Source organism: Lontra canadensis, unplaced genomic scaffold (genome assembly GCF_010015895.1).
Source record: "Lontra canadensis isolate GAN:19392208 unplaced genomic scaffold, GSC_riverotter_1.0 scaffold131, whole genome shotgun sequence".
In the NCBI taxonomy this organism is placed as follows: domain Eukaryota; kingdom Metazoa; phylum Chordata; class Mammalia; order Carnivora; family Mustelidae; genus Lontra; species Lontra canadensis.
Window position 1 is genome coordinate 1095018 of NW_022631125.1, and position 26967 is coordinate 1121984.

At 40.5% G+C, this 26967-nt stretch overlaps 1 protein-coding gene across 13 annotated transcripts in view; it reads right to left on the reverse strand.

Annotated features, from left to right (window-relative positions):
• CASK (calcium/calmodulin dependent serine protein kinase) overlaps positions 1-26967 on the reverse strand; it is a 354889-nt gene that overhangs the window by 34086 nt on the left and 293836 nt on the right. For all 13 annotated transcript variants that reach the window (XM_032842480.1, XM_032842489.1, XM_032842484.1 and 10 more), the window contains 6 exons: positions 23373-23450; positions 20860-20940; positions 15571-15759; positions 7822-7900; positions 1933-2018; positions 783-851 (listed from right to left, as the gene is read on the reverse strand). In XM_032842480.1, coding sequence (XP_032698371.1) covers positions 783-851; positions 1933-2018; positions 7822-7900; positions 15571-15759; positions 20860-20940; positions 23373-23450 — 582 coding nt within the window. The remainder of the gene's footprint in view (positions 1-782; positions 852-1932; positions 2019-7821; positions 7901-15570; positions 15760-20859; positions 20941-23372; positions 23451-26967) is intronic.

Consider the following 26967-nt stretch of genomic DNA (forward strand, 5'->3'; position numbering starts at 1 on the left):
TGTGCAATGACTGAAGGGTGACAGACCCTTCATGCCAGCCTGTGTTTCCAAATACAAAAAGAATAGATTTTGGAATCTCATTTCATGACCGACATGAAACTGGATAATATAGGTCGGAGAGCTACAATTTCTATACGATACACCTACCGTGAGAAAGGAACCTTGGGGTTGTATTATCCTAGAAAACTTACTTGCTTATGAATCACAAAGTGTTCCAAATTGAAACGATTTCACAGAAGGTCGCAAAAGCCTCTGCTCCTCTCGGAAGGTCAGTTATCAACTCCTCATGGACTTAACATCTGTCCAGGGACTTGTCAAGGTTTTTTGTTTTTTTTTTAACACCTCGGTCTTAACAGAAATAGATCACTTCTCAAATTCTTGGAAAGAAGAACTATCTGTGTGATTTCTTAATAAGGGAAGTGAATGTACTTCCTGGAAATATTATTGCAATTATCTTTCTTTTTTTCCTCAGAGACTCCATTTGTTATTAAGCCTTCTGTCATTACTTGGAGCTCCTCGAGATCTGGCTGCTCTTCCAGCCTGCAGACAGTTAAAGTGCTGAGGAGCTCCCCATGGAAGCAGGGCCGAGTAGGTGAATGGAACCTACTCTGTTCCGTTATCTTTGTTGTAAAATTGGTGTGCAGTGATCAACAGCACAGGCAGAACAATTTCCCAGAAAGCCAAAACATTCAGCCATCAGCAGACAGTTAGTTAAGAACCCAGAGGAGACAGGGGTGGCGGGGGCGGTGGGAGGGGGCGGGGGGTCGCGCTGGAGCCATTACCTCACAGGATGATGACTGAGTGCGGTAACTTGGCACTATCTTGAAGGTGATACTCCCCCGCATTTCCCGCTGGAGGGGGAAGAAAGGAGAGCTTGCTTAACACACGAATGTTGCACACAAAGACATGTGAGAAACCACTTGAAATGGGGGGGGTATTAATGCACGCCAGCCGAGCACGCAGGGGCCTTTTAAACGAAATGGAGATAGAAGGTAGGGGCTGCTCCCAGGAATAGACTTTGTTCTCGGGAGAAACCCTGCGAAGTCAAGGCTGACTGCCTTGTTCGGGCAGCAGCAGTGGAACAGACCCCCAGCGGTTCCCTTTTTTATAGACACACAGAAAGTTCTAAGTGCTTTTCAAAAGTAAGTATGAACTGAACCAGACGACAGAATAAGTAGTTACACAAAGACGGTGTTTGGTCTGCTACACGATGATGGTGTAGTCCATTGAATTTGCTTTTTCTTTCATAATGTCGGCCTCACGGTTTTTGCTATAGTGAGTTTGTGTGCTTATTTCCCACTGAAGAGAGATTCGTAATGTGCGAGGCCACTGTACTGTGGCAGGAAGATGGTTCAGGACCAGAGGTCCAAGACATCTGCCTCTGTTCAGTAGGACAGTGAACACAGGCCAGGGACCGTCATTCTGCTTTTTAAATACAAGGCCAATTGTGAACACAGATCTTGGCTATGTACGGTCACAAACAGCCGGGCCTACTATGTCTTTCCTTCCCTCTGTGCTGCAGAGGGATCCAATACAGCAGGCTATACCTCAGCTGAACAGAACAAGCTTCTGACTTTGCTGGTGGCAGCAGAATGGAGGGTGGGGAGAAACGAGTTCACATATACGCACAATTGGAAAGGTTATCTTTACACATCTGCTCAGTAAGAAACGAGACTGAGGAGGCGAGGAGGCGAGGAGACCGTCGAAGCCCACCCTGCTCGACGGGCAAGAGGTTTCCAAGCTCTGGTGAATGTAAACATTTTCCCAGTTGTCAGTTCTTAGGAATGCTATAGAAAGTCCAGTCCAACAAACAGTGGGACCAGAAAAATACTCTGATTACAAGAGAATACCACTTATTCATGCATTATAAAGCAAGCTAACAAACTGAAAGTCAGTCTTGGAAAAAAGACAAAGAAACTTTCATGTACTCACGAGCATTTTCTGCAGCTGTTCCACTGTTTGGTTAGCCACACTGATGCCGTTAATTTCTCGAATTTCATCACCGACGTGAAGTGTACCTAAAGAAATGACACGGTTACAAACATGAAATGATGTATGTAACATTTACAATAATGTCCAAAGACAGCAATATAAGTAATTAAAAAATTAAGCTAACTATTGAAGGTCAATGTTTCAGAAACAGGTACAGATTTGGCTCATTTGGTAAACTCACGAAAACAGATATACGTACGGAAGACACACTTTTGAAAGATGGCTGTGGAAATCTGCTTATTTCTCTGAGAGAGGCACTATGTATCGTGGTTTAAAATGACAGTTTCTAGATCTAGCCTGTCTGGGGCAAATCTCAGCTACATCCCATACCAGCTTTAAGATCTTGGGTAGGATACCAAAATATTCCATATCTCAGTTTTCAATATTTACAAAATGGAGATGAAAACAGTATCTATTTCATATGATTGTCTTGAGGATTAAGTTAGTTTAATATATGTAGAAGGATCAGGAGTGTTCGTGGCACATGGTAAAGTATCACTGAAGTGTCTGTTATCATTTCCTACCATTTTCTTTTCTTGTTTTTTTTTTAAAGATTTTATTTATTGGGCGCCTGGGTGGCTCAGTGGGTTGGGCCGCTGCCTTCAGCTCAGGTCATGATCTCAGGGTCCTGGGATTGAGTCCCGCATCGGGCTCTCTGCTCAGCAGGGAGCCTGCTTCCCCCTCTCTCTCTGCCTGCCTCTCTGTCTACTTGTAATCTCTCTCTGTCAAATAAATAAATAAAATCTTTAAAAAAAAAAAGATTTTATTTATTTGTCAGAGAGGGAGGGAGAGAGAGAAAGAGAGAGAGAGAGAGAGATCACAAGTAGGCAGAGAGGCAGGCAGAGGCAGAGGGAGAAGCAGGCTCCCCACTGAGTAAGGAGCCCGATGTGGGACTTGATCCCAGGACCCTGGGATCATGACCTGAGCCAAAGGCAGCCGCTTAACCAACTGAGCCACCCAGGCATCCCTCCTACCATTTTCATCATCATCATCATCTACCAAATATGATGCAGAGAATTGTGGTAATTCCTGTACAACACTCAACTTACATTAGACAAAACACAATCATTTTATAATAATTTGGTAGGCATTTCAGGGTCCTGTCATACTTCAATTGGAAAGAGAGCCCAAGAACCAATGCCTAAATAGGGAGTTATGTGAAATTTTACTTCCTTATTTATAAATTGTGCACATGTTTACATACTGACCTGGCATCGTTATGAAAAGCTCACAGCATCTTTTAGAGGTACACACTAAATGCACATAAAGAAAGTGAGACCCCTGAGATTTGCTTCCAAATATTCCCTGGGGGTGGACAGTAGAGGAAGTACAGATGACATTGGTGTGGTTGTGAAGTAACAGTGATTCTAGTGGGTTATGGGTACGCAGGTGATCGCTGAACTCTTCTTTCCACTTTTCTCTACTTGAACTCATTGCACTATTCTCTCTACTCGTGTTTGAAAATTAACATAATAAAATAAAAATCTGTGGACTTTTGTTTCTTAGTGTGGCTGGTTAGTCACTAGAAGACTTTCTTATACCTGTATCCCATCTAGGGCACAGCTATTGAAGTATTACTAGTCTCACAAAAGGAATACAAATTCCTTTTTGGGGGGGGGTAAATAAAGCGATAGAAGTTTATTAAGTGAAGATACAGAAAAAGCTCTCAAGAGTGAGAGGGATCCCGATGGGGTTGCCGCTAAGGAGTACAAATTCCTAAGAGCACTGCCTACTTCCATCCCCCACCATCGGCTGCACATAAGGACCCGTGAGCTGAATCCAGAGTGGTGGCGAACGAAGGGTGGAATGAAACAGTGGAAAGGGTGGATGCCACAGCAGCAGTGCCTGCTAGCCGGATTCTGAGCCTTGGGCCAACGGCAAGTGACAGAAACTGAGCCCAGGAATCTGGAGGGAGGCAGGATCCAGATTGGTGGCACTCCATGGTAGTTAGTAGAAGAGGGAACAAACAAAGTGTACCCAGTCTAGGCCCACAGGACTTCCATTAGTTAGAACAAACAATGAGCTCACAAAGGTCACCAAACATACAATAAGGCAAAGTCATCAGAAAGAGAAAAAACAGATTTAGATTGTCAAGGAGGACAGCTACTAGAATGATCGGACACAGAATATAAAATAGCCACATGTTAAATATTAGAAAAAAAATAAAGGACCTAATTGCAAGGATGAGCACACAACACGAGATTATCAGATGTGAACAGATAGATTTGAAAATAAAACTAAGAACAAATGACTAGTACTTCTAGAAAAGAAAACTATAACTGGTGATAGAAACCAGTGAATGGAGGAGTTGAATAGGAATTCTGATATGGCTGAAGGGAATGTCAGTGAACTGGAAGATATAACCAAGTACATTATCTAGAATGCAGGACAGGGAAATGAGACAGGGAAAACAAGAGACAAGAAATAAAGAAAATAGGAAAAAAAATTAAGAGATATGGAGGGAATGTCTAACACATGTCTAGTAGAGTTCAAAAGGAGAGAATACAGAGAATGGAGAGGAGGCAATATTTGAAGAAATAATGGTTGTAAACTTTACTGAACTGATGAAAACATGATTATGCAGATCCAGGAAGAATAATACATCCTAAAGAGGATAAATAAAGAGAAAACCATGTTGGAAGGTAGTGAAACTACAGAACATCTAAAGACAAAGATTTTTTCACCCCCTAAAGACAAAGTTCTTAGAAAACCCAGAGAGAAAGGAGAGATCACTTACAATTCAAGGACAATTGTAGTGACATCAGACTTTCCAATGTCAAACAATGGATGCCAAAATATAACAGAACGGTAACCATCAACCTAAGATTGTGCTCTCAGCAAAAGTAATCTTCAAGATTGAGGATGAAATAAAATATTTACAGATAAATACCACCTGAGGGAGTTTATCAACAGGAGACTAGAACTAAAGGAACTTCTAAGGATGTACTTTAGGAAGAAGGAAAATGCTCCCCAAAGGATGGTCTGTAATTTGAGAAGGAATGGTAAGTTTATATCTGAAACTAATATACCAAACACTTGTATGTTAACTATACTAGAAATAACATAAGATAGAAGGAATGGGGAGTAAATAAAACCACAACCATTTATGTAAATCCAAACAAAACCAGTCATATTAGTAATTGCAAATTTGTGAATTTAAAACAGGAGAGAACAAAATGCTGGGCAAAATAATATGTAAGTCGAAAGTGTGATCAGATTTAGTTTCCAATGTCTTTGGGAGTGGGGTAAGATACTATTTCCCTCTAGTAAACATAATATTAATTGCACATGATAAAATTTCAAGGTAACCACCTAAAAGATCTAAGTAGAGTGCTGAAATTCTAAACTCCCAGGGGGAAAAAAATGGAACAAAAAATGAACAAGAAAATCCATTAAAAAATGGGATAAGTATAAATAAAAAAGATGACAGACTCATCACAATAAATATTAATGGACTAACCTTGCCAATTAAAAGATAGTGATCATCAGAGTGCATTAAAAATGTAATTTTCCAATTTACTCAAGATATAGAAAGCCTGAATAACCTTATGAATGTTAAAGAAATTGAGGCAGTTTTATAAAAAAGAAAGTCTTTCCTGGGGTGCCTGGCTGGCTCAGTTGATAGAGCATACAACTTTTGATCTCATGAATCTCAGGGTCATGAGTTTAAGCCCCACATTGGGTGTAGAGCTTCCTTTAAAAAAAGTCTTTTCTAAAAAAACCAAAATGAAAACCAAAACATCAGGCCTCGATAGTTTTATAGGGAAGTTCTACCATATTTTAAAGGTACAAGTCATTCCAATATTCTACAAAGTCTTTCAGAGAACTCATGAAGGGAGACGGCTCTCCACATCATTTTATGAGGCAACGTAACTTTGAAACTAAAACCCCACAGAGCAAGACAAGAAAGGAAAATTAACTACCAGCCAGTCTCACTCATAATTACAAATACCAAAACTCTAAATAAAACATCAGCACACAGAATCCAGCAGTACATACAAAAAAAAAAAATAACACACAATGAATAAGCTAGGTTTATCTGAGACATGCAGAAGGGGTTTATCGTTAGGAAATCTTTCAAAGTCACTCACTATGCTAATAGATAAAAGGGAAAAAACCTCCAAATGATCATCTCAGCAGATGAAGAGCATCTGATAAGATTCACAACTCAATCATAATTAAAAGGCTCAGCAACTAAGGATAGATGAGAACATCTTCAGCCCTAAGAGAAGGCATCTAAGTAAAATTCTACAGTAAATGGTACTCTTCACGGGGAATCATGAGAAAGCTACTTTTCAAAAATAAGACTAAGAGGAGGATGTCCACAACACCACTTCAATCAGAGATGGCAGACCCTAGTCACATGGTAATATAAGAAAAAGAGACTATGGAAACAATGATGTTGTGGCTTTAATGAATTTTTAAAAAAGATTTTATTTATTTATTTGACAGACAGAGATCACAAGTAGGCAGAGAGGCAGGCAGAAAGAGAGGGGAGGAAGCAGGCTCCCCGCTGAGCAGAGAGCCTGATGTGGGGCTCGATCCCAGGGCCCTGGGATCATGACCTGAGCTGAAGGCAGAGCTTTAACCCACTGAGCCACCCAGGTACCCCTGCTTTACTGAATTTATAGCAACTTATTAAAAATAAGAAACAGAAAATTCATCCTGGAGTCTAAAACCAATTCTCCCACATGAGTGCAGTCTACTCCCGCAGCCTCTAAAGATTCCCCTGTAGGCAGCAGCAATGCTGGACATCAGTGGTCAGGAAGACATGAAAATGCTTCCAGGGTTACTTCCTGCTCTCTGAGGTTAAGGAAAAAGTAAAGAGGTGCTAAGGACAAAAACAAAAACAAAAACAAAAAACACAACAACAAAAAACCCCTCATCTCAAAGAAAGGAAGCCTAATTTTTGGATCAGCCTGTCAATGTTAGTACCTATAACTCAGCCCTTCCAAGGACGAGGCTAGGCCTGAATGTGCAGATCTTGCCCACCCAAGAGTTAATGAAAGTTCCCCTTTCTCATAAACTCATTCTTTCTTTACCTCAGGCCTTAGTGGGTTCCTTTCTCAGAAGGACTGCAATTACTGTGGCAGGTATTAAAAACTTAATCTAGATTTGCTATCTCTTATTTTATCATTTAATTTTTATATTATTTATCAAACTCTAATTTCCTAATTTATTTTTTATTTATTTATTTTAAAAAAGATTTTATTTATTTATTTGACAGACAGAGATCACAAGTAGGCAGTGAGGCAGGCAGAGAGAGGGGGAAGCAGGCTCCCTGCTGAGCAGAGAGCCCGATGCAGGGCTCAATCCCAGGACCCTGAGACCATGACCTGAGCCGAAGGCAGAGGCTTAACCCACTGAGCCACCCAGGCACCCCTAATTTCCTAATTTAGAAAGAGTATATCTCATTCCTGCATGAATGAGAAATTCTTCAACTGTCATTACATATCTATATCCATAAATGAATGTACATTATGTATGTACCTATGTCTCAGAATAGATGCCTTCCAGATATCCAGGGGCGGGGTAGGATATTTACTTTATCCTCCATGGTCTTTTTAAAGTCAGGATCCAAACAGTAATTCAGAGATGTTTGGTAAAAGAACTGTAATATACCCTCCCCCCCTTATACACAGGCTGGAGCATGTACAGAAGAATATAAACAAATGAGACCAACAGTGATTAAAACCAAAGATAGATAAATAGATCATTATGTGGACCACAGAGTAAACAGATTGTTTATATGGATCATAAACAATACTTTCTCCACTAGGCTATAGGAATAAAAAGGTAAGGAGGGAAAGAATCACATATGAAACTTACCTTGCCTGTGAATCATGCCCCCGTGCATAATTCTTGCGACAATACAATGATTGAGCTCATTCATTTTTAAAGTGATTCCCTGTAAAAAGGTAAGTAAAATAGAATTACTATTCTTTTTTATGTTTGTGATAATTGTAGATAATTTTATTTACTAAAAGTAAGGAAAACATTCAAGAAAATATGGAAAATGAAGGAAGGAGGAAAACCGTCTGTTACTCCACCATGCCAGGACAAAAATGTTATTTTTGGTATTTTGATTGCTATAATAATGATACATACATTCCATACTGTGCTTTTTTTAAAATAAAGATTTGTTTATTTATTTTGAGAGAGAGAGAGAGAGAGAGAGAGCATGAGCAGGAGGGATAGAGGAGAGGGAGAGAGAATCCCAGGCAGACTCCACACTGAGCGCAGAGCCTGACGCAGGGCTTGATCACACAAGATCATGACAGCTGAAATTAAGAGTCAGGCATTCAACCCACTGAGATAACTTAGTGCCCCTTAAGGTGTACAATTTGGTAAATTTAACACTACATATGTGAGACCATTACTACAATGAGGAGCATGACTATATCCATCACCCTGAAAAATTTCCTTGTGCCCACTGGTAATCTACTCCCATCCCTGTACCCCCTTCGCCTATGCTATGACCCCTCACACAGTATGCACTCTTTTTTTGTTGCTTTTTTTTTTAACAATTCACAGTGTGAGATTTAATCACATTGTTGAATGTATCAATGGTTCACTCTTTGTCCTTGCTGAGTCTTCCACTGTATGGATGTATCATTTTGTTTATCCATTCATGGACTGCATTTTTTCCCTAGCTTTGGATGATGATAAGTGAGCTGTATTCTTGAGTTAGTCTCCAGCTGGTCATGATGTCTTCTTCTTTTGTTAAGATATGGATTTGTTTGAGTTTTTGCATCTATATTCAGGAGGGATACCATTCTGTAGTTTTCTTTTCTTGTACTGTATTTAACTGGTTTTGCTATCAGGGTAAAAAAGGCTAGCCACCTAATAATAATAAATGCTAGCCACCTAACAACAACAACAACAATGTTGGGAAGAATTCCATCCTTTTCAATGTTTTGGGGAAAGTTTGTGTAGAATTATAGGTTTGGTAGATTTCGCCAGTAATGCCACCTTGGAGTTTTCTTTGAGGAATGTTTTTTTTTTTTTTTAAGATTTTATTTATTTATTTGACAGAGACCACAAGTAGGCAGAGAGGCAGGCAGAGAGAGAGAGGAGGAAGCAGGCTCCCTGCTGAGGAGAGAGCCCGACGTGGGGCTTGATCCCAGGACCCTGAGATCATGACCTGAGCCGAAGGCAGAGGCTTAACCCACTGAGCCACCCAGGCGCCCCTGAGGAATGGTTTTTAACTACAAATTCAATTTTTAAATAGTATAGGGCAATTCAGTGCATTTCTTAAGTGAGTTTTGGTGTGCTTCTGCCTTCCCGGGAATTTGTCCATTTCATCTGAGTCACTGAATTTCTTGGTGTAAGGTTGTTTATAAGATATTCCTTATACTTTTTTATGTCTGCAGATTCTGTAGTAGTGTCACTATTTTATGCAGGATATTGGTAATTAATGTCTTCTTTTTTCTCTGATCAATCTGGTCTTCTCAAAGAAAAAGCCTGTTTTATTGATTTTTCCTCTATTCTGTTTTCTATTTCATTAATTTCCACTTTGATCTTTATTATTTCTTTTCTTTCACTCACCTTATGTTTAATGTGCTCTTTTTTTTTCTAGTTTCCTAAGGTAGAAGCTGAGGTCATTTAAGATATTTCTTTTCTAATATAGGTGTCTAGTGTTACACTAAGTACTGCTTTTGCAGCATCCCAGAAATTCTGGCATATTGTTGTTTCATTTTCATTCACTTCAAAATACTTTTTAATTTCCCTTTTGATTTCTTCTTTGATCCACGGGTTATTCAGAATTGTGTTATTTAGTTTTCAAATACTTGGGGAGTTTTCCCAAGGTCTTCCTGTTACTCACTTCCAATTTAATCACAATGTGGTCTGAGAATTATACACTTTGATATTAATACAGTCACTTCAGCTTCCTTTTGTTTAATGCCATCATAATATATCTTCTTCCATTCTTTTACTTTGAAACTATCTGTCTTTATGTATAAAGCAATTCTTGAAGGCAATATATAATTGGTCTGTCCCCCTCCCCCACCTGACAACCTCTGCTTCTTAATTTGGGGAATTCAGACTACTTGCATTTCATAGGATTACTGACATAGTCAGGTATAAATACATCTTCTTGCTATTTAATTTTCTTGTTCTATCTGTTCCATGTTTCCCTTTTCCTCTTTTTCTGCCTTCTTTTGGATTAGCTTATTTTTACTTTATTTTCTCTCCTGTGTTGTCTGATTGGCTATAATTTGGTTTTGTTGTTTTGGTGGTTGCTTCAGGGTTTATGGTATCCATCTTTAACTTATCACAATTCAAGTGATATTATACAGTGTCACATATAGTATAAGAGACTTTTATGAGTATAGTTCCACTTCCTTTCTCCTGACCTTTGTGCTAATTATACATTTTACTTTTACATGTAATAAGCCCCCAAACATATTGTTGTTATTTTTGCTTAAACTGCCAATTGTCTTTTAAAGAGATTTAAATGATAAGAATATCCTTTAACATTTCTTACACTGTAGGTCTACTGAATTCTTTCAGTTTTGGTATGTCTGAAAATGTTTTTGCCTTTAGTTTTTGAAACATACCTTTGCTGGGTTTTAAATTCTAAGACAAAACCTCTCAAGGTTTTTTCTTTCAGTACCTTAAAGACACTGCTCTTCTCAATTGTATTGTTTCCGATAAGAAGTCTGATGCCATTCTTATCTTTGTCCCTCTGTATGCCACGTTTCTTTTTTTTTTAATCTGTTTTTAAGATCTTCTATTTATCATGGTTTCTAAACCATATGATTAAGATGTACCCTGGTATTGTTTCTTGGGTTCAGGGTTCATGGTGGTATTGTACCTACAGATTTATAGTTTTCATCAGGTTTGGAATGTTTTCAAACATTATTTCTTCAAATATCCTTCTCTCTCTTCTTCACTCTCTTCTCCTTCATAGAATCCAATTAACTATACGTTATGCTGCCTGAGGTTGTCCCAGAGCTCAGTGATGCTTTTCTTTCCTTTTTTGAGAGAGAGAAAATGTTAAGCAGGTTTCACACAACCCATGACCAGCATGGTGCCTGACTTGGGGCTTGATCTCATGACCCCAAGATCATGACCTGAGCTGAAAACAAGAGTCAGATGCTTGACCGACAAAGCCACCAAGGCCCCTGCGTTTTTCATTTTTAAAAATTCTTTTTCTGTATTTCATTTTCCATAATTTCTATTGCTGTATCTTTGAGTTTACTAATCTTTGCTTCTCAAATGTCTGATCTGTCATTAATCCCATAGTGTATTCTTCTGCTAAGTCTAATATCTTTGTCAGGTCTGTCAGTTTTGATTGATTATTCACTATGTTATAGGTCATACTGTCCCCCTTCTTTACATGGCTAGTAATCTTTGAGTCAATGCTAGACATTGTGAATTTTATTTTGCTGCATGTTAGATGTTTTTTTATTCTTACAAATATTCTTAGGCTTTGTTCTGGGATGTAGTTCACTTACTTGGGTCAATTAGTTTGATGCTTTGGGTCTTGCTTTCATGATTTGTTAGGCAGGTCTTGAGCAATTCTGAGCCTAGGGCTAATTATTCCTCATTACTGAGACAAGACTTTCCTGAGCACTCTATACACTGTGCCATGAATTCGTTTGCCAGGCCAGCTGGTGGTTAACAGGCAGTGAGTGTTGGGTACTGGATGGTCTTTTTGGACCATTTGGATGGTCTTTCCTTGGCTCTGGGTAGTTTCCTCTCATAAATGCACTGATCATAACTCAAACGAATACTTCAGGGGGACCCTCTACAGATCTCTGGGGGTTCTCTTCCTGTGCAGCTCTCTCTTCTTTGGTCCTCTGTCCTGTGCACTTTAGGTGCCTAGGTCACCTTGGATTCTCAGCTCTGTGTCCTCAATTCAGAACTGCCTGCTCTGCCTCAGTTCTCCCTTCCTGTGTTGTGGCCTGGAAACTCTTTCAAGTCAATAAGGTCAGGCGATCATAGGGCTCACCCTGTTTGCTTCCTGTCTCTTAGGGATCATTTTCCTCTGTTGTCTGATGTCCAATGTCTTGAAAACTGTTCTTTTATGTAATTTCATTTGCTTAAAAATGTTTTTTTGGTTATTTCAGGTGAGAGGGTAAATCTGGTCCTTGTTACTCCATCTTGGCCAGAAGTAGAAGCTCCACATATTTAATGCCAGACTACTAGTCTACAGAGATTACTTTTTGTTTTCCCATTATTCTCTATTATAAGATAAACTTTCATAAGCACATTTTTTGGACTAGACCTGGCTGATCCTAAAAATCACATGGGGACCTTTTAAATAATACTGTCTCTTAAACTCACTCCTTGGATTTAGATTCAGGAAGTCTGGAATGGAGCCCAGAAACCTATATTTTTAACAGGTTCCCTTGGTGAAAACTGGTCTTGAATTTGAGATGATTAAGGGTAGGGGGACGGTCTTATCTTCTTTGGAGAACAACACTCTGTTGGAAAGGTTCATGAAAATATCTGAGCCTTTATAATTTAGACTTGGAATCTGCACAATTCCAGAAACTATAACTTTGCTTGGTTCCTATTTTTCAGTTCTTAGAAGTGGTGGGCAAGCAATGTGAAAAACTGGTATATCAAAATGTTTCTAGTCCCAATGTTCAACTGTAATGTTCAAGTTTCATTTCGAACTTGTGTATTCAATCAGCATGTATCGTTACCAAGAGAGGTGTTCCTGGAGAAATGCTATAAATTCATGTGGAACTCAAATCTAATTTCATAAGGGAAATGATAGTATGATGGGGCTTCAATCCTTGAAATTAATAAATTCATGTATCTGTTCAACCAACGTTATTATGATCCTGTTATGTGGGCAGGTACTCGGCTAGGCACATAATGAATGAGACTATTCATTAGTGAACAGACAATAGTGACAAGACAGGCAGGGTCTCTCGTGACTAGGGGGATGTTCACCTCAAACCAACTACAGTTAACATTTATTATTTTGTCTGCCCCAAACATTTCTTTGCAGAGAGGAACTGACTCACATTCTCTCCATTCCCAAGTTCCCAAACTCCAGGGAAGGGACTGGGCCAGGTTGGGCTGGATGCCATGAACGTAGCTACCCCCAGCTTGGGATAGACTCCAGGCCTTTCCTTGTTTACATAAGCCTTTCCCCTATCGTCCAAGCTAGTTCAACTTTGGTCTTTATCACTTGCAACTGAGGGAGTCTCAATCAACTGAGAGTAATTTCAAGGTGAAGTTGCCAATGGGAAAACAAGGGTGTGATGGGAGTATATCATCCTTACAGGGTGGATCTAACATAGCTGGACACATTAAAGAAGGTCCAAAAAGCAAAAGAGATCATATAGATATATCCTGAACAGCAATATAATGCTTTTAATAAGACAACTAACCAAGAAAATGAAGCTGTATTAAATGTAACAGAGAACTGTATTCCATTATTGAAAATATCTATTTTATACCAAATAATTTCCATTTTTTACGGCAACCAGTCAAAAGGAGAATACACACTTTCGGTAGGAGCAAAGACAGAACAGAGAAGGGCTTCTTTAAGGAAACTTCTAGGGGAGACTTGGTCATTTTATGCGTTCTGAAGTAACTGAGGGATACACTTTTACTCAGCCTGTGGGTTTAGGTAGTGAGCCTCCACAGGAAAGATCATACAAATGTCACTGGGCCACTTTAGAATATGATAATCACTGGACACTTCTGGGCCTCCTTCTTGCCATCCCCTCCAGCTTTCCTGTCTGTTTTGCTTGGCTGAACGTGACCACTTCTTCCTGCCTCTCGCACACAGTCTTTTCTCCTCTACAGCTCTATCACTAACTCTTCCTGTTTAGCAAACTGTGCTAAACTGCTTATTTATTTGATGTTGGCAGCCCTGGGGAAAGTGAGCTCTGGGAAGGGGCTGTGTCTTTCTTGCCACTACATTACTGGCATCCAACATAGTGATTTGCGCATAGTGGGCACTTAACAAACATTTGCTAAATGAGTGAATGAATACGTAATATGAATAAATGGGTATTAGACTTTCAGAGCAGGGTGGGATCTGGGGGGTCATTTAGTCAAGTATGCATCTGGCAATAATTGCTAAGCAAGGTACGAGCAGACTTGAAGTGATCTGCCCACGGCACCCAAAGTCTGCTACTGCCTGTGTGCTTAAGCCAAAGGGTTGTTTGGATGACACTGAAAAGGGGTGAAGTGATTCACATGCCCCCTGCCTGCTTTAAATGCTGCGCAGAGATCAGTTAATGAGAGTTACAGCCAGAAACCTCTAGAGCTGAGGGCTCTCTGAAAATCACAGTCAGAGAATCACTGCTCTGTAGCTCTCCCTTTAATCTGGAAAGCAACTGGGCAGCTTTCTTAAGTAGGGAATTTGTTTTTCTATATTGCAATATCCCTTTTCTATGCTCTGAGGGAAAGATAGGAGTGCATAAATCTCAAGGCTTTTTTTCCCCCCTTAAGATAGGATTCCTCCCCCAAACATGGAACTTTTCCAATGGTCTTTATCTCAGTGGGTAGCATCACCGGCCATTTGGCTGTGAACACCTAAAGCTTAAGGGACATCCTTGGTAACTGCTTCTCCCTCTGTCCCCACTGGCCGTCTGTTATCCAGGTCTATTGATTTTACTTTTTTGTTAAGTCTGTTCACCTCTTTCCATTTGGTATCTGCGCCTCTACCTCCCAGTTCCAACTGCTCTCCCTGGTCCCAAGCCAATAACTTCCTCACGGGTCTCCCCACAGCCTCCCTCCTCCCCGTCTAATCCGTTCTCTGGAGGGCGGTCTTTCTAAAATGCAACTCTGATCTCTCCCTGCTTGAAACTCTTCAATAGCCCTCCACTGTCTTTGAGATAAAGAACAGAGTCCTTAACATGCCTTAACATTCTTTCAACACTCTGTGTGTCTGTTCCTGCCAGCCTGTTTTCTATACTGCAGCTGTGGTGCCCTCTTTCCATCCAGAAGAGCCCTTCTGACCCACGGGCTTCTGCACATGCCGCTTGGGTGGCCTGGACGGTCTCCACTCTGCCCTACTGCCCCACGCCCCACTTTGCTCGCTTCACTCCAAGGAGTCTTTCCTCGATCTTCCTTTCCCCATGTACAAGGATTCTGTGACAACGAGGCGGGTTCAGCGTCAGTTCTATTCCAACGCTATTCCTACCCCCCGAGGAAATGAATTCATATCAAAGAGATAGATGTGAATGGAAGGAATGTTATTTTAGCCACCTTGCTCAGTTCTTAGAAGGCCTTCCAGATTAGTCTTCCTCTCATTTTGCAGAAGGCCAAAGATCTTATAAGAAGATGTTTTTCACAATGTCATTAGACATTCACTTTGTTGATACCAGTATTTCAAATTGTGCCCCAGAGGTTTTTCCTGGAGTGCTGTAGCAGGTAGGTCCTTTTCACAAATGCAGAACATTTGTGAAAGGAGAGGTGGGGGGCGGGGAGCCTCAGGCATGCTGTCAGGTGGAACAGCTCCGGGTGTGGGCTCGGAGGTGGTGGTGGAGGAGCTGGAGACAGACCGTTTCACACTGTTCATGCCCTCCCCACCTCCGAGCAGCACAGGCTGAAGTTGGGAGCCCTACTTCCGGCTGGGACTTTAGAGTCTAGAAAACTTACCATGGGCTCATCTGTGTTCTTTTGGAACTGGACCAGGCGAACTCTGGTCACATTCTCCATATCCATATCTCCGTTGGCGCTTTCTGGAGAATCACCATTTAAATAGGGCGAGGTGGGGGGAGGAGTGACCCTCAATGCTTCATCACTGTAAACTTCATGAGCCACTACATCGTGAGTCTGAAGTAAGGCCTGGTAGTTTATGAAGAAAGTGAAATATTAATAATAGCACTATGCCAGGAGAAATGTATTATTTCAAATAAAGGCAGACATAATACAATTTCAAAGAACTAAGTAGAAGGAATCATCTGTAAACAGAGGTGGCAAATTTAGGCTAGGGCTTACAATGGGAACGCATTTAAAAAGAAACAATGCAATAATTGGAGTTTTGAGCAAATATCTTTCTGGACAGTATTAACCAAAGGATGAAGATAATTTATAACCTATGGCTTAGTAAAAGGAATGAAGAGACACACCGGTGTGTCCGAAAAAAATGTAATTTTCCAAAATATCACATACAATATGGAGCTCAAAGTCTAAATGTATGTAATGTTTTTGTTATTTTTCTTTTTTGGAGCCCTTGCCCAAATGAAAAATAAGTTGACAATTATTATCATCAATATTTTTGCGAAGCCTACAAACAAAGAAAAAGTGATTTCTTTGTATTGATACCCGCATATGCTTTCTTGGTGAAACTGGATAACCAAGACCCCTGGTTTCCCTAAAAAAGGATATTCTTCTGCTTACTGTCCTTTCTGTGTCATCAGAAAAACGTTTTTTTTATATATATATATTTTTTAAATTTTTTTTTAATTTATTCATTTGACAGACAGAGATCACAAGTAGGCAGAGAGGCAGGCAGAGAGAGAGAGAGGCTGGCTCTGCAGGCTCCCCGCCGAGCAGAGAGTCTGATGTGGGGTTTGATCCCAGGACCCCGGGACCATGACCTGAGCCGAAGGCATTGGCTTAACCCACTGAACCACCCAGGCGCCCCCAGAAAAAAAGTTTTTAATAGCCATGAATATTTGAACATTTCTCCTTCAAAGAGAATTTTACGGCTGAATATCAGCGTATTTGGAGCTCTGCACAGATTCTACTTTCTCGTGTGCTAACTACAAACTCCGTTCTATTTTAATCTGTGATCCGCATGGCGATGAAATATCCGGAGATCATGAAATGCAATTAAAATTGCTTTAAAAGTATAACCCTTTGCATCTCAAATTAAGTTATTTAATTAAAAAGCTTATTAAAGTCATGACTTGGCTATTCTAATCTGAAAGGCATGCATACGAGGCAAAACTAAAAGGTAACAATGCAGCAAAATTGTACAGAAGGTGGTGTTGGTCTGTCCTCTCAGTAGAGCATGTGCTTGGAGATAATGCGTTTGGGTTTCTCAGGGAAATGGCGGCTACTTTCAAGACCGCAGAGGGCTGGTCTAACCTGGGGTCTGGGTGACTGGGCACAGAACAGTGCACCACTTGAGTGCAGGGCTCCATGAAAGCCCTGGGGACCTTGGCTTCTGGATCCCTGCCCTGGCTGCATCATGCACTGGTACCCCAGGCCCAAGTATGATGGTTGGGCTCTGGGAGTAAATCCTTCTTTTCCTGGGTTAACTGTGGCCACTTAAGAGACTAACATTTAGGGCAGAAAGCAAAAATCAGTGAGAGATAAACTCAAAAACTTCCTCGGCTAATATTAGGTTCGTCATACCAACTATAGATGTAGCTTCCATAATTGGGGAACTTTCAAAGACAGGCTTTGTATGACTGGAGGCTGTAGAGCCTGGCAAGCAAAGAACCAAACTTTCATCAGGAGAACGCGTCACATGGGTTGGAGAAAGTGTTTATGCTGCTTTTTTGCAAATGATTTCTACTCACCCTTTTAAGTTACATAAGCAAACACTTGTATTTAGTGTATTATTTCTAAGGAAGGATTAAGTCCCAACAATCACAAAATAATACCCACATAGAACTTCAACAGAAAAATACTCAAATTAGGTCACTGAATAAGGTCATACTTGATGCTAAGCATGATTTGCCACTGTCAAGGCTGCTGTCAAAAATAAAACTTACCCCTAAAGTTCGAATGTATATGCAAACCGAAAAAAAGGGGCTACTTATAGATTGTTCAAGGAAGCCAGTAAAAAAGAATATACAAGTGGTGCCTGGGTGGCTCAGTCAGTTAAGTGTCCAACTCTTGATTTCAGCTCAGGGCACGATCTCGGGGTCACGAGCTGGAGCTCTTTAACGGCTTCCTGCTCAGCTGGGCAGGGAATCTGCTTGAGGATTCATTCTCCCCCTCTTCCTTTGTCCCTCCCCCTGCTAGCACGTGCATGTACATGCTCTCTCTCCAAAATAAGCAATAAAATCTAAAAAAGGAAAAAGAATATGCAGAATAAAAGATTGGAAAAATCTAAGTCTTGATATTTTTCTCTGAATATGTTATGAGGTATAATTGAGCAATTGGTAATAAGCTGAAATAGCTATTAGTTTTAATTACATAAGAATCGTGTAATAGGAAAGAAATACTTTCACTTTTTGTACTCTAGCAAGGACATGGACAAATCAATTAACTTGAGACTACAGTGAAAAAATATCTGATTGCTTTAAAATAAGCAGGAAAAATATGAATTTTATGGTTGAAAAGTGGCTCCTCTGGCTTCTTAATTATCAATCGTACAATGGGCCACTAAATAATATCATCATAATCTAAGGTGATTTTAACCATCTTATTTTTTTTGAGAAAGTAGGATACAGATTTGCTTTTAAATTCTTCTGTTCCAGATATTTTCTTTCACTTTTATTTTTTTAATTAAGTAGGCTCTATCCCCAGTGTGGGGCTTGAACTCATGACCCCAAGATCAAGAACTACATGCTCTACTGACTAAGCCAGCCAGGCGCCCCTAGATCTTATTTCCTAAAGGAAAAAAGCATTAACTTTGTTAACTTTCACTTCTATTAATGTTTGTCTTTATAATGTTTTATATTTTACAACTGCAATAAGCAAAGGATCTATTTATTCTTTTGTAAAAAAAGTCTTTCAAAAGGAATAATTGAAAAAGGGATTAGTGTGATATGTTTTATCATGACCTCTAAAGATAGAATACAGACTTTTAAAAAAAGATTTAATTTATTTATTTGACAGAGACACTGAGAGAGGGAACACAAGCAGGGGGAGTGGGAGAGGAAGAAGAAGGCTTCCTGCTGAGAAGGAGCCTGATGTGGGGCTCCATCCCAGGACCCTGGGATCATGACCTGAGCTGAAGGAAGACACTTAACGACTGAGCCACCCACATGCCCCTAGAATACAGACTTTAAAAAATAATTCAAACCTATTCCTTTTTATTCTTTAATTACTTTAATATTCACAAGTATCTATATTTTAAGTGTCAGGTAATTCAATATTAAACCTTCATGTTTTAATGATCAGAAAGCAAAGAAAAAGCCAGATAATTGAGGCAGTAAGTGTGAAATGATAACTATGCTAAGAATAACTCCCAAACCTCAGTATAATAAAAACATAAGCATTACAATATTTCCCTTTAAGCTATTAATATTTCTTTAAAAATACCAAGATTTTGAAACCATGACTTTAAAATGCTTATAAGATAAAAGCTCCAGCACTTAAAAGTTTATTTAACATAGTATATATAGCTCAGAAGTATATTTTCTACATGGGATGTTATTTAAACATATGCTTATTTGGGAATGACCAGTGAGCTCAAGTTTATAGGAAAATGGACCCTCATGACAGGTCAACCAACTTTTAGAAGCACAGGCTTTGGAGCCCACAGGATCTGGGTTTTGAACCTCAGCAAGACCACTTACTAGGTGAGTGACGTCTAGCAAGCCTCATTACCTTTCCAGGGCAGTTTCCTCTCTGAACTGTAAAATGGGCTTAGCCACACTCCCTCACATCCCAGCCATCAGCAAGTCCTGTTGTGTCTAACCATCTCCATGTTGCATTGCAGCCTGCCCATTTCCCACCAGCTCCAGCCTTTCGCAAGCCTCTACCGCCTCTCACCACAGCCTCTTTTAATTCTCATCCCCACCAGAAACCATTCTCTGCACACCAGCCCCAGGGATCTTTCAAGCACAGATCTGATCATATTTTCCTGTTCACAGTCACTCAGTGTTGCCTGACTGCGATCAGGAGAAAATCCAGACTCCTTGTCACAGCCTGGAAGACCTGACTTGGTCTGGCCTCTGCCAATCTTGCCTAGCTTTTTTTTTTTTTTAAAGATTTTATTTATTGGGGCACCTGGGTGTCTCAGTGGGTTAAAGCCTCTGCTTTATCCCAGGATCCTGGGATCGAGCCCTGCATCGGGCTCTCTGCTCAGCGGGGAGTCTGCTTCCCCTCCTCTCTCTCTGCCTGCCTCTCTGCCTACTTGTGATCTCTGTCAGATAAATAAATAAAATCTTTAAAAAAAGATTTTACTTATTTGAGAGAGAGAGATAGAGAGAGCATGAGTGGGGTGGAGGGGGAGAGGGAGAGAGAGAATCTCAAGCAGACTCGCTATTGAGCATGGAGCCTGACACAGGGTTCTATCTTGTGACCCTGACATCATGACCTGAGCCGAAATCAAGAGTCAGATGTTTAATCAACTGAGCCACCCAGGCACCCCCTGTGGCTAATGTTTTACAAATGGTATATTCAAAAACTAATGAGGTACTATACAGTGGCTAACTGAACATAATAAAAAATGTTATATTTAACATAAATTTCCACTTGTAATCATGCTTTTGATCTGCAGCTCAGTAGACACTTCTGGACCTTCTTTCACAGAAAGGCATCTCATCCGTTTTGAGTTCTGTTTAACCATTTAGCATTGTAACTGGCTAACTACAGGTGCTGTCCCCGGTTTCCATACAGTAGAAATGAGTGCAGAGAGTGTAAGAGTTCTGCATCATCAAGTGATGGAATTCCTCCACTAAACAACCTGGGATCAGAGGTGAAAAAGATCCCACCTGGGATCTTTTCAAGTGAAACCCATCTCTAGTTTGAGTTCTCTGTGGTTTAAATACCATACACAGTTTTGGTGACTTAAGAACTATCCTAGCAGGAGGCAAATCCCTTGTGTGATGACCATAGGGATAGCATCTTTACAACTATGACACAAAGTAAACAAAAAGGATCTTGATGTATTTGGTATTACCTGGTACTGTACTCTTAATAGTCTCCTATTATATGAGTAATGCCATATCTGATGAAGACAGCCACATTTTAGGAGGATTATTAAAACTTCTTTTGAAAGTGAGGTTTTAGTTCTAGAGAAGTTTAATCGGTACTTACCATGAAATGAGGTTGTGTTAAAATACGTTTTAGTTCCTTTGCATCATTATTCTCAGGGTAACATGAAATTTCTTCCAATACCTAAAAAATAAGCAAGATGTAGAACAGTATAAACAGGACGCCAGCTTTAGAAAATAGAGAATTCTTTTAAATTAGAAATTATGAATAGATTTTTTTTTTTTTTACAGCAGGCGAAACAATTACTTTGGAAAAAATTCATCACTTTGTTAAAGGTTATCAATATAAAAGAACACTATTGATGGTAATAAAAAAATAAAACAAATTGCTATAATTTCTCTGACTCAATTACCCAACTATAACCCGAAAGGTTATCGAAAAATACAAAACAAAATGACAAGTCTGCAATGCATATTTACTACAGGTGTTAAGTCACTTAACTAACTTAATGGGCAAATATCTCTACAAATCTTTTTCCAAACTCACTATCAAAATGAATCTGTAATCAAAGTTAAGAGCAGCTTTTTTTACATTAACAAAACAGTTGATTCCTTTGAGAAAGATTAAAATGACACAGGCTCACATAAAGAACCATTTAAAGAAAAGAAACACTTCAGTAATTTTCCTGCAGCCTGGCAGAGTCTGTGTTCTCTGCACACATCTCCTCACATAGCGGAAACCACGCCTCTGCCAACACTTCCTAGTGTTCACTGCCAGGGAATCCAAGGGAACAGTTAAAACCCCAAACCCAAAACCACTGAAAACTTCTCCTTCCACTCTAAAAGTTATCTGTTACCATCAGGATGGAGTTTCTCCATTTAAAATTTGAGTATGTGACAGGAGACCAGGGAAAAGCCTCTGTTGTCCTGCCCCGCCACCCCCTCCCCCAACCTCAGGGTAAACATACTACTGCGGTTCTTCTAACCATAGATGGTTGGACTCACAGAGTAGTTATACATATTGCACTCCTAAAGTTGAGCCAATCAAAGATGGCTTCAGGAGGGCTGGATGTCAGGGGCACACAAGTCATCCACCCAGAGTAATCTCTCACATCATCTTGGAGAATCTTAATACTGGGGCAAGAAGGAGCATTAAGAGATCATTTAGAGGACCTCTAAGGCTTAGATCTTGCAGGCATACCTAAGTGCTACTCAATCACCTCCTCAGGGAAGAAGGAAAAAGACCAAACAAACACTACAAGGTTTCTTTCTTATCTAAAAGAACCCTTAGCAAGTGCTGGTTATGCGGTTAATTCATATTGTGTAAGGAAGATAATAAGCAAAGTCGCCTCAGTATATTTTATGCTTTGAGTGTCTCTACCAGTGAAATGAAAGGATGAAACCATGTGTTCTCTCTGGTCCCTGCTACTCTCAAGGTCTGTACTTTTAAACAGCAAGGTGTGGTCCCCTAAGTCAGAGAGAACGGCTGCTGGCTGGTGCCCTTGACCGCATGGGCAGATCCAGCAGCACGGCTGGTCTTGGTTCTCAGTGAATATGCGAGGCTCTCTAGGGCAGGCATGGGTGTTTAAAATCTGGTAGGGAAGGAATTCTGTTTTTCATACTCTTTTCACTTAGTAGTCTCACTGTATAAAAACTGCTTTCAAAGGGAAATGTTAATTTGCATACGGACTTTTATAACATCAAAAAGTGAAAGAAAAAAAGTACACGTCTAATGATGGAGGACTTGCTAATTCATTATAATTTAGTAATAACAAAGACTTACCCTTCATTAGAATTTATATTTATGAAGACCAAGTACAAACATTAGAAAAATGATTATATAAAGTCAGGTAAGAAAAGATGTATTTTGATTGCAGCTACATGAAATGTATATGCAAAAAAATAAAATTTATATGCAAATGGTAGTGACAGGAAGTGTATACACAGAAATGAAAATTACTGTGTTAGGGTGCTGGGGTTATGGATGGATTTTTACTTATCCAAACTTTTTGCAATATCATATTTCTATAATAAAAAAATCAGGGTGCCCGGCTGGCTCAATCAGCACAGCCTGTGATTCTTGATCTCGGGCTTGTGAGTTTGAGCCTCACGTTAGGTATTAAAGTAATCTTTACTTTAAAAAACATTTAAACATTTAAAAACATTAAAAAAAAAGTTGGTAACAGGTACAGCCATGTACACTAGCTGATAATTTATAAAAGTGACTTCTCTCTGAACTCAGTATACTTGTTATAGATATTTAATTAACTTCCAAACACTACTGTCTTAAAGAAGCAACTCAAATTTTCAGAGCCTATTTCCAACCATGCGCAGTAAAATAACTTACTAAAAAAAAAAAGAGAAGTACAATTGATATATTAATATGTTCAAGTTTACAGAGCAGAACCAGAACTAGAAATCGAGGCATTGTTGTCCCTGAGGCTTTTCTTTCTTTCCTGTATGTAAAATGTCCAGTGATAAACTTAGAAATACTAAATCTGACTGTATGGTCCATTGTGACTCCAAGAAAACCACCTCTTTACTGTGCAGCGGAAATGTTTTCAATAAAGGTAGCAAATACGACTCCCAGACACATTTATAAAATATATCACTTACCTCTTTGGCTCTCTGTACTGCATCACTCGGAGGATTCCTGATTTGTGGTGAAGATTTTGTGTTAATTTTGTCATACAGCTAAAAGCAAAGAAGAAAATCCAATCAACACTCCTAATTCTTTGCTAAAAGTTCAGAGCTGCCTACTTACTATTTCACTAAACAAAATCTTCCTCTGACAAACGCTTGCTGATGATTTCAGGGTCTCCTTCCATTAATAATCTCTCACTCATTTAGCATAACTTATTGCAAGAGGAGTCTTACGTGTATTGTTTTAGAAAATCATCTTCAAATAGATGGTCCAAGATTCTGTCAATGTGGCAGCTTCCTTTCTCATTTAAAATCGATCACTACTTCAGAATTGCGATATTTTGTTGCCTCTGGTAGAAGCAACATTCACTAACATGGATATAGAGCAAAACGAAAGAACGTTTTCTGGCCAAGACATGTCTGAAAGAATTTTCACCAAAATCGAAATCTTGGGAAAGGGCAAACCAACTCCTTCTAGGAAGGAATGTTCTCACAAAAGGTTTATGCTTGTTTTACTAGGGCTGTTTATTAACAGTATCAGTGCTGGCATCCTTTAGCAGGAAGTCAAGGACATGAACTTTTTCCTTTTGAATTTGCAAATTCACAGAGCATGAGAAGACACTGAGAAGAATCTAAATATTTTTCAAAAATGCCACAAATCTAACTGATCCAAAATTTGACTTTCTGAAGACAATTAATTCTTTAAAGAAAAATCTCTGTAGGGTGGAAATGCAATTAAAATACTAATTTCTACTTCAAACAAAATGGCTCATTTGACAGTCTGCTTTGAAAAGTGAAAAATTAAAATGGATTTTGGCCAGTCTGCCAATGTCTATTTCCTAACTTCTCTAAAATAGGTGGGTTTTTTTTTTCCTGCTTGGTTTTTGTTTAGTTCTTTTAAAAGATTTTATTTATTTACCTCACAGACAGAGATCACAAGTAGGCAGAGAGGCAGGCGTGGGGGGGCGGGAAGCAGACTCCCCGCTGAGCAGAGAGCCCAAAGCGGTGCCCAATCCCAGGACCCTGAGATCATGACCTGAACCAAAGGCAGATGCTTAACCGACTGAGCCACCGAGGCACCCGCCAAGTGCTAACTCCAGAGAGTAACAGTAGTCATAACAACAACAAGAATTACTACTTTTATTGAACACTTACTAGATATTAGTTATTAGTGAAAATTCTTAATATATATTCCCTCGTTTAACCTCAGGCAAACCTATCAGGTCAATACCCTTTATTATTCCCACTTTACAGATGGGAAACTGAGGCACAGGATAGTAAAGCGAGAACCGCTGTTCTAGGTTTATAGCCTCTTCACAGGTGACATACAGATGCCTGGAGTTTCAACATTTTTTAGGGCCCTGCTTCCAAAAAAGTGCTCAGACCAAATTTTCCTCCGTTCCTTTGGTCTGTGATTCAGTTCATCGCATATTTGCCCAAAGTGCAGTGGGACTAGTGGTGGAATGAGGGAGAGATTGGGTGCTTCTTATCAAGGCAGTAGCAGTAGAAGGAATTAAAAGAAGGGGTCTTCTGTCTGAGGTGGGGGCACTGGGCTCTGCCCCTCCAGCTCCTAGGAGATCCCGGGACTGGAGCGGTTCCAGCAGTTACTGGACACAATGGATAGCTAAGAACAGATGGTGATTCTCAACTGGCTGCACTTGAAGCAGAAGGGCGAGTAAGAACCATGGCAGGAAGGGGCAGGGAGAGACGGGGCTCACTTTGTCACCATCAGAAGTGAGTCCTTGTTGTCTCCTCATCTATCCATCCATCCACCAACTGAGCTCCTACTATGTACTAGGCCATGCAGTTCTCTTTACTGGGGTTATGAAAATGAAAAAGAGGACAGTCTTGTCCTCAAAAAACTCCCAGATTCCAAAGACACATAGAGCCAAAAGCCCAGAAACCTGTGTCAGCTGAATCCTGTTGAGAACCTGAGAGCAGTATGGTTCCCAGTGCTATCAACTGGAAGGGATCTCAGCTGAGTGAGCCCCAAGTTGGAGACTATCTGGAAATGCATGCCTAAGATGCCGACCTTCATTTCTCCTCTTCACTTTCTGGGACTGGGTTTTTGCCTTTAGCACTCAAAATATTTTAGCGATACCTACAACAAATACAAACCATTTATTTATTTGTTTATTTTTTAAAGATTTTGTTTATTTATTTGACAGATATCACAAGTAGGCAGAGATGCAGGCAGAGAGAGATGGGGGGGGGGGAAGCAGGCTCCCCGCTGAGCAGAGAGCCCGAAGCAGGGCTCAATCCCAGGACCCTGAGATCATGACCTGAGCTGAAGGCAGAGGTTTAACCCACTGAGCCACGCAGGCGCCCAAATACAAACCATTTAGAAATGTGTCAAAGCAGGTAAAGAAAAAGTCCTCCATGGAGGAAGGCTTTAATGCAATGTAACGTTAGTGTTTTAAAACCGTGGTCTGAGAAATAATGTAGCTTTTCAAATTCTCGTTCTTAGGGATTCAAAGTCCAAGTCTAGGTGGTTTTGTGAAGGCTTTGTGAAGATTTTGTGAGACGTGGCTGGGTTTTGAGAACAAAGGAAGGCTGCAGCATGCATAAAGACTATCTAGAATGATATGATTTGGGACTTCCTCTGTACCTCTTGTACCTTCAGCTGGAGCCCAGAGCTAAGGCCTATAGGAAGGAAGTAGCACTGAGCCTGCTAGAAAGCTGCCAGACCGTCCTTCTAGGGCTTGCTGGAAGGCAGCCAAAACGGCCCTTCCGTACTCACCCGCATGCCCCGTTCTGCCTACAGAGGCAGAAGTCTGGCATCTGTCAGAGTCACAGGATGAGGAGACCAAGTATTTGATCTCCCCTTCCTTCCTCCGGGGTAGGAGGGCAGAGGGAGTTGCCTTTTTCCTCATGCCAGGGAAGGGTGGTCGGTGCTCCACGAGAACCACACCCAGAAAATGGAGGTGCCAGTAACGAGAGCTCGTTATCTCACTCTCTGGAGGGATGCTTGCCGAGTGGCAGTGACTTAGGAGGCCCATCTCGGTGTACCGGGGGTACTGTGAGAGAGAGTGCTTGGGGCGGCTTGACAGGTGACATTTGTGGTCCCGAGTAAAAACATATTGATGCCTGCCTCTCTCCTGGCCGGGGCAGCCCTTGCCAGCAGGGTGAGGCAGGCGGTAGGGCACCCCACACCTGTAGTGTTTCCCATGAGTCAAGGAGCTGCCTCAGAGTGTGATCCGGCTGCAGCCATCTTGATGGAGCCCTGTCCAAGAGGGCTGCCTGCACGGAACAAAGGGATCCAGAAATAATTAGCTGTGGGCTAACGCCTGGGTGCAGGAGCTGAGAGGGTGCTGCTGAGGCCAGCTCCAGAGTCTACTGATGATGCAGAACCCAGGACAAAGCCAGCATCTGACGACTGCCACATCAAGCGCATCGATAGCCAAGAGGACCCTAGCTGCCCGAGGGAGAGGATTCTGGAACATGCTGTTTAAGGGCTGCTTTCTCTTTTCCATGACCAGACTCTTGAGTTCCCTGACATTTAGTAACAGCGCCTCACATGGGGCTGAGTACACTGGAGATGCTTAATACATGTTTCTTTAAAAAATAA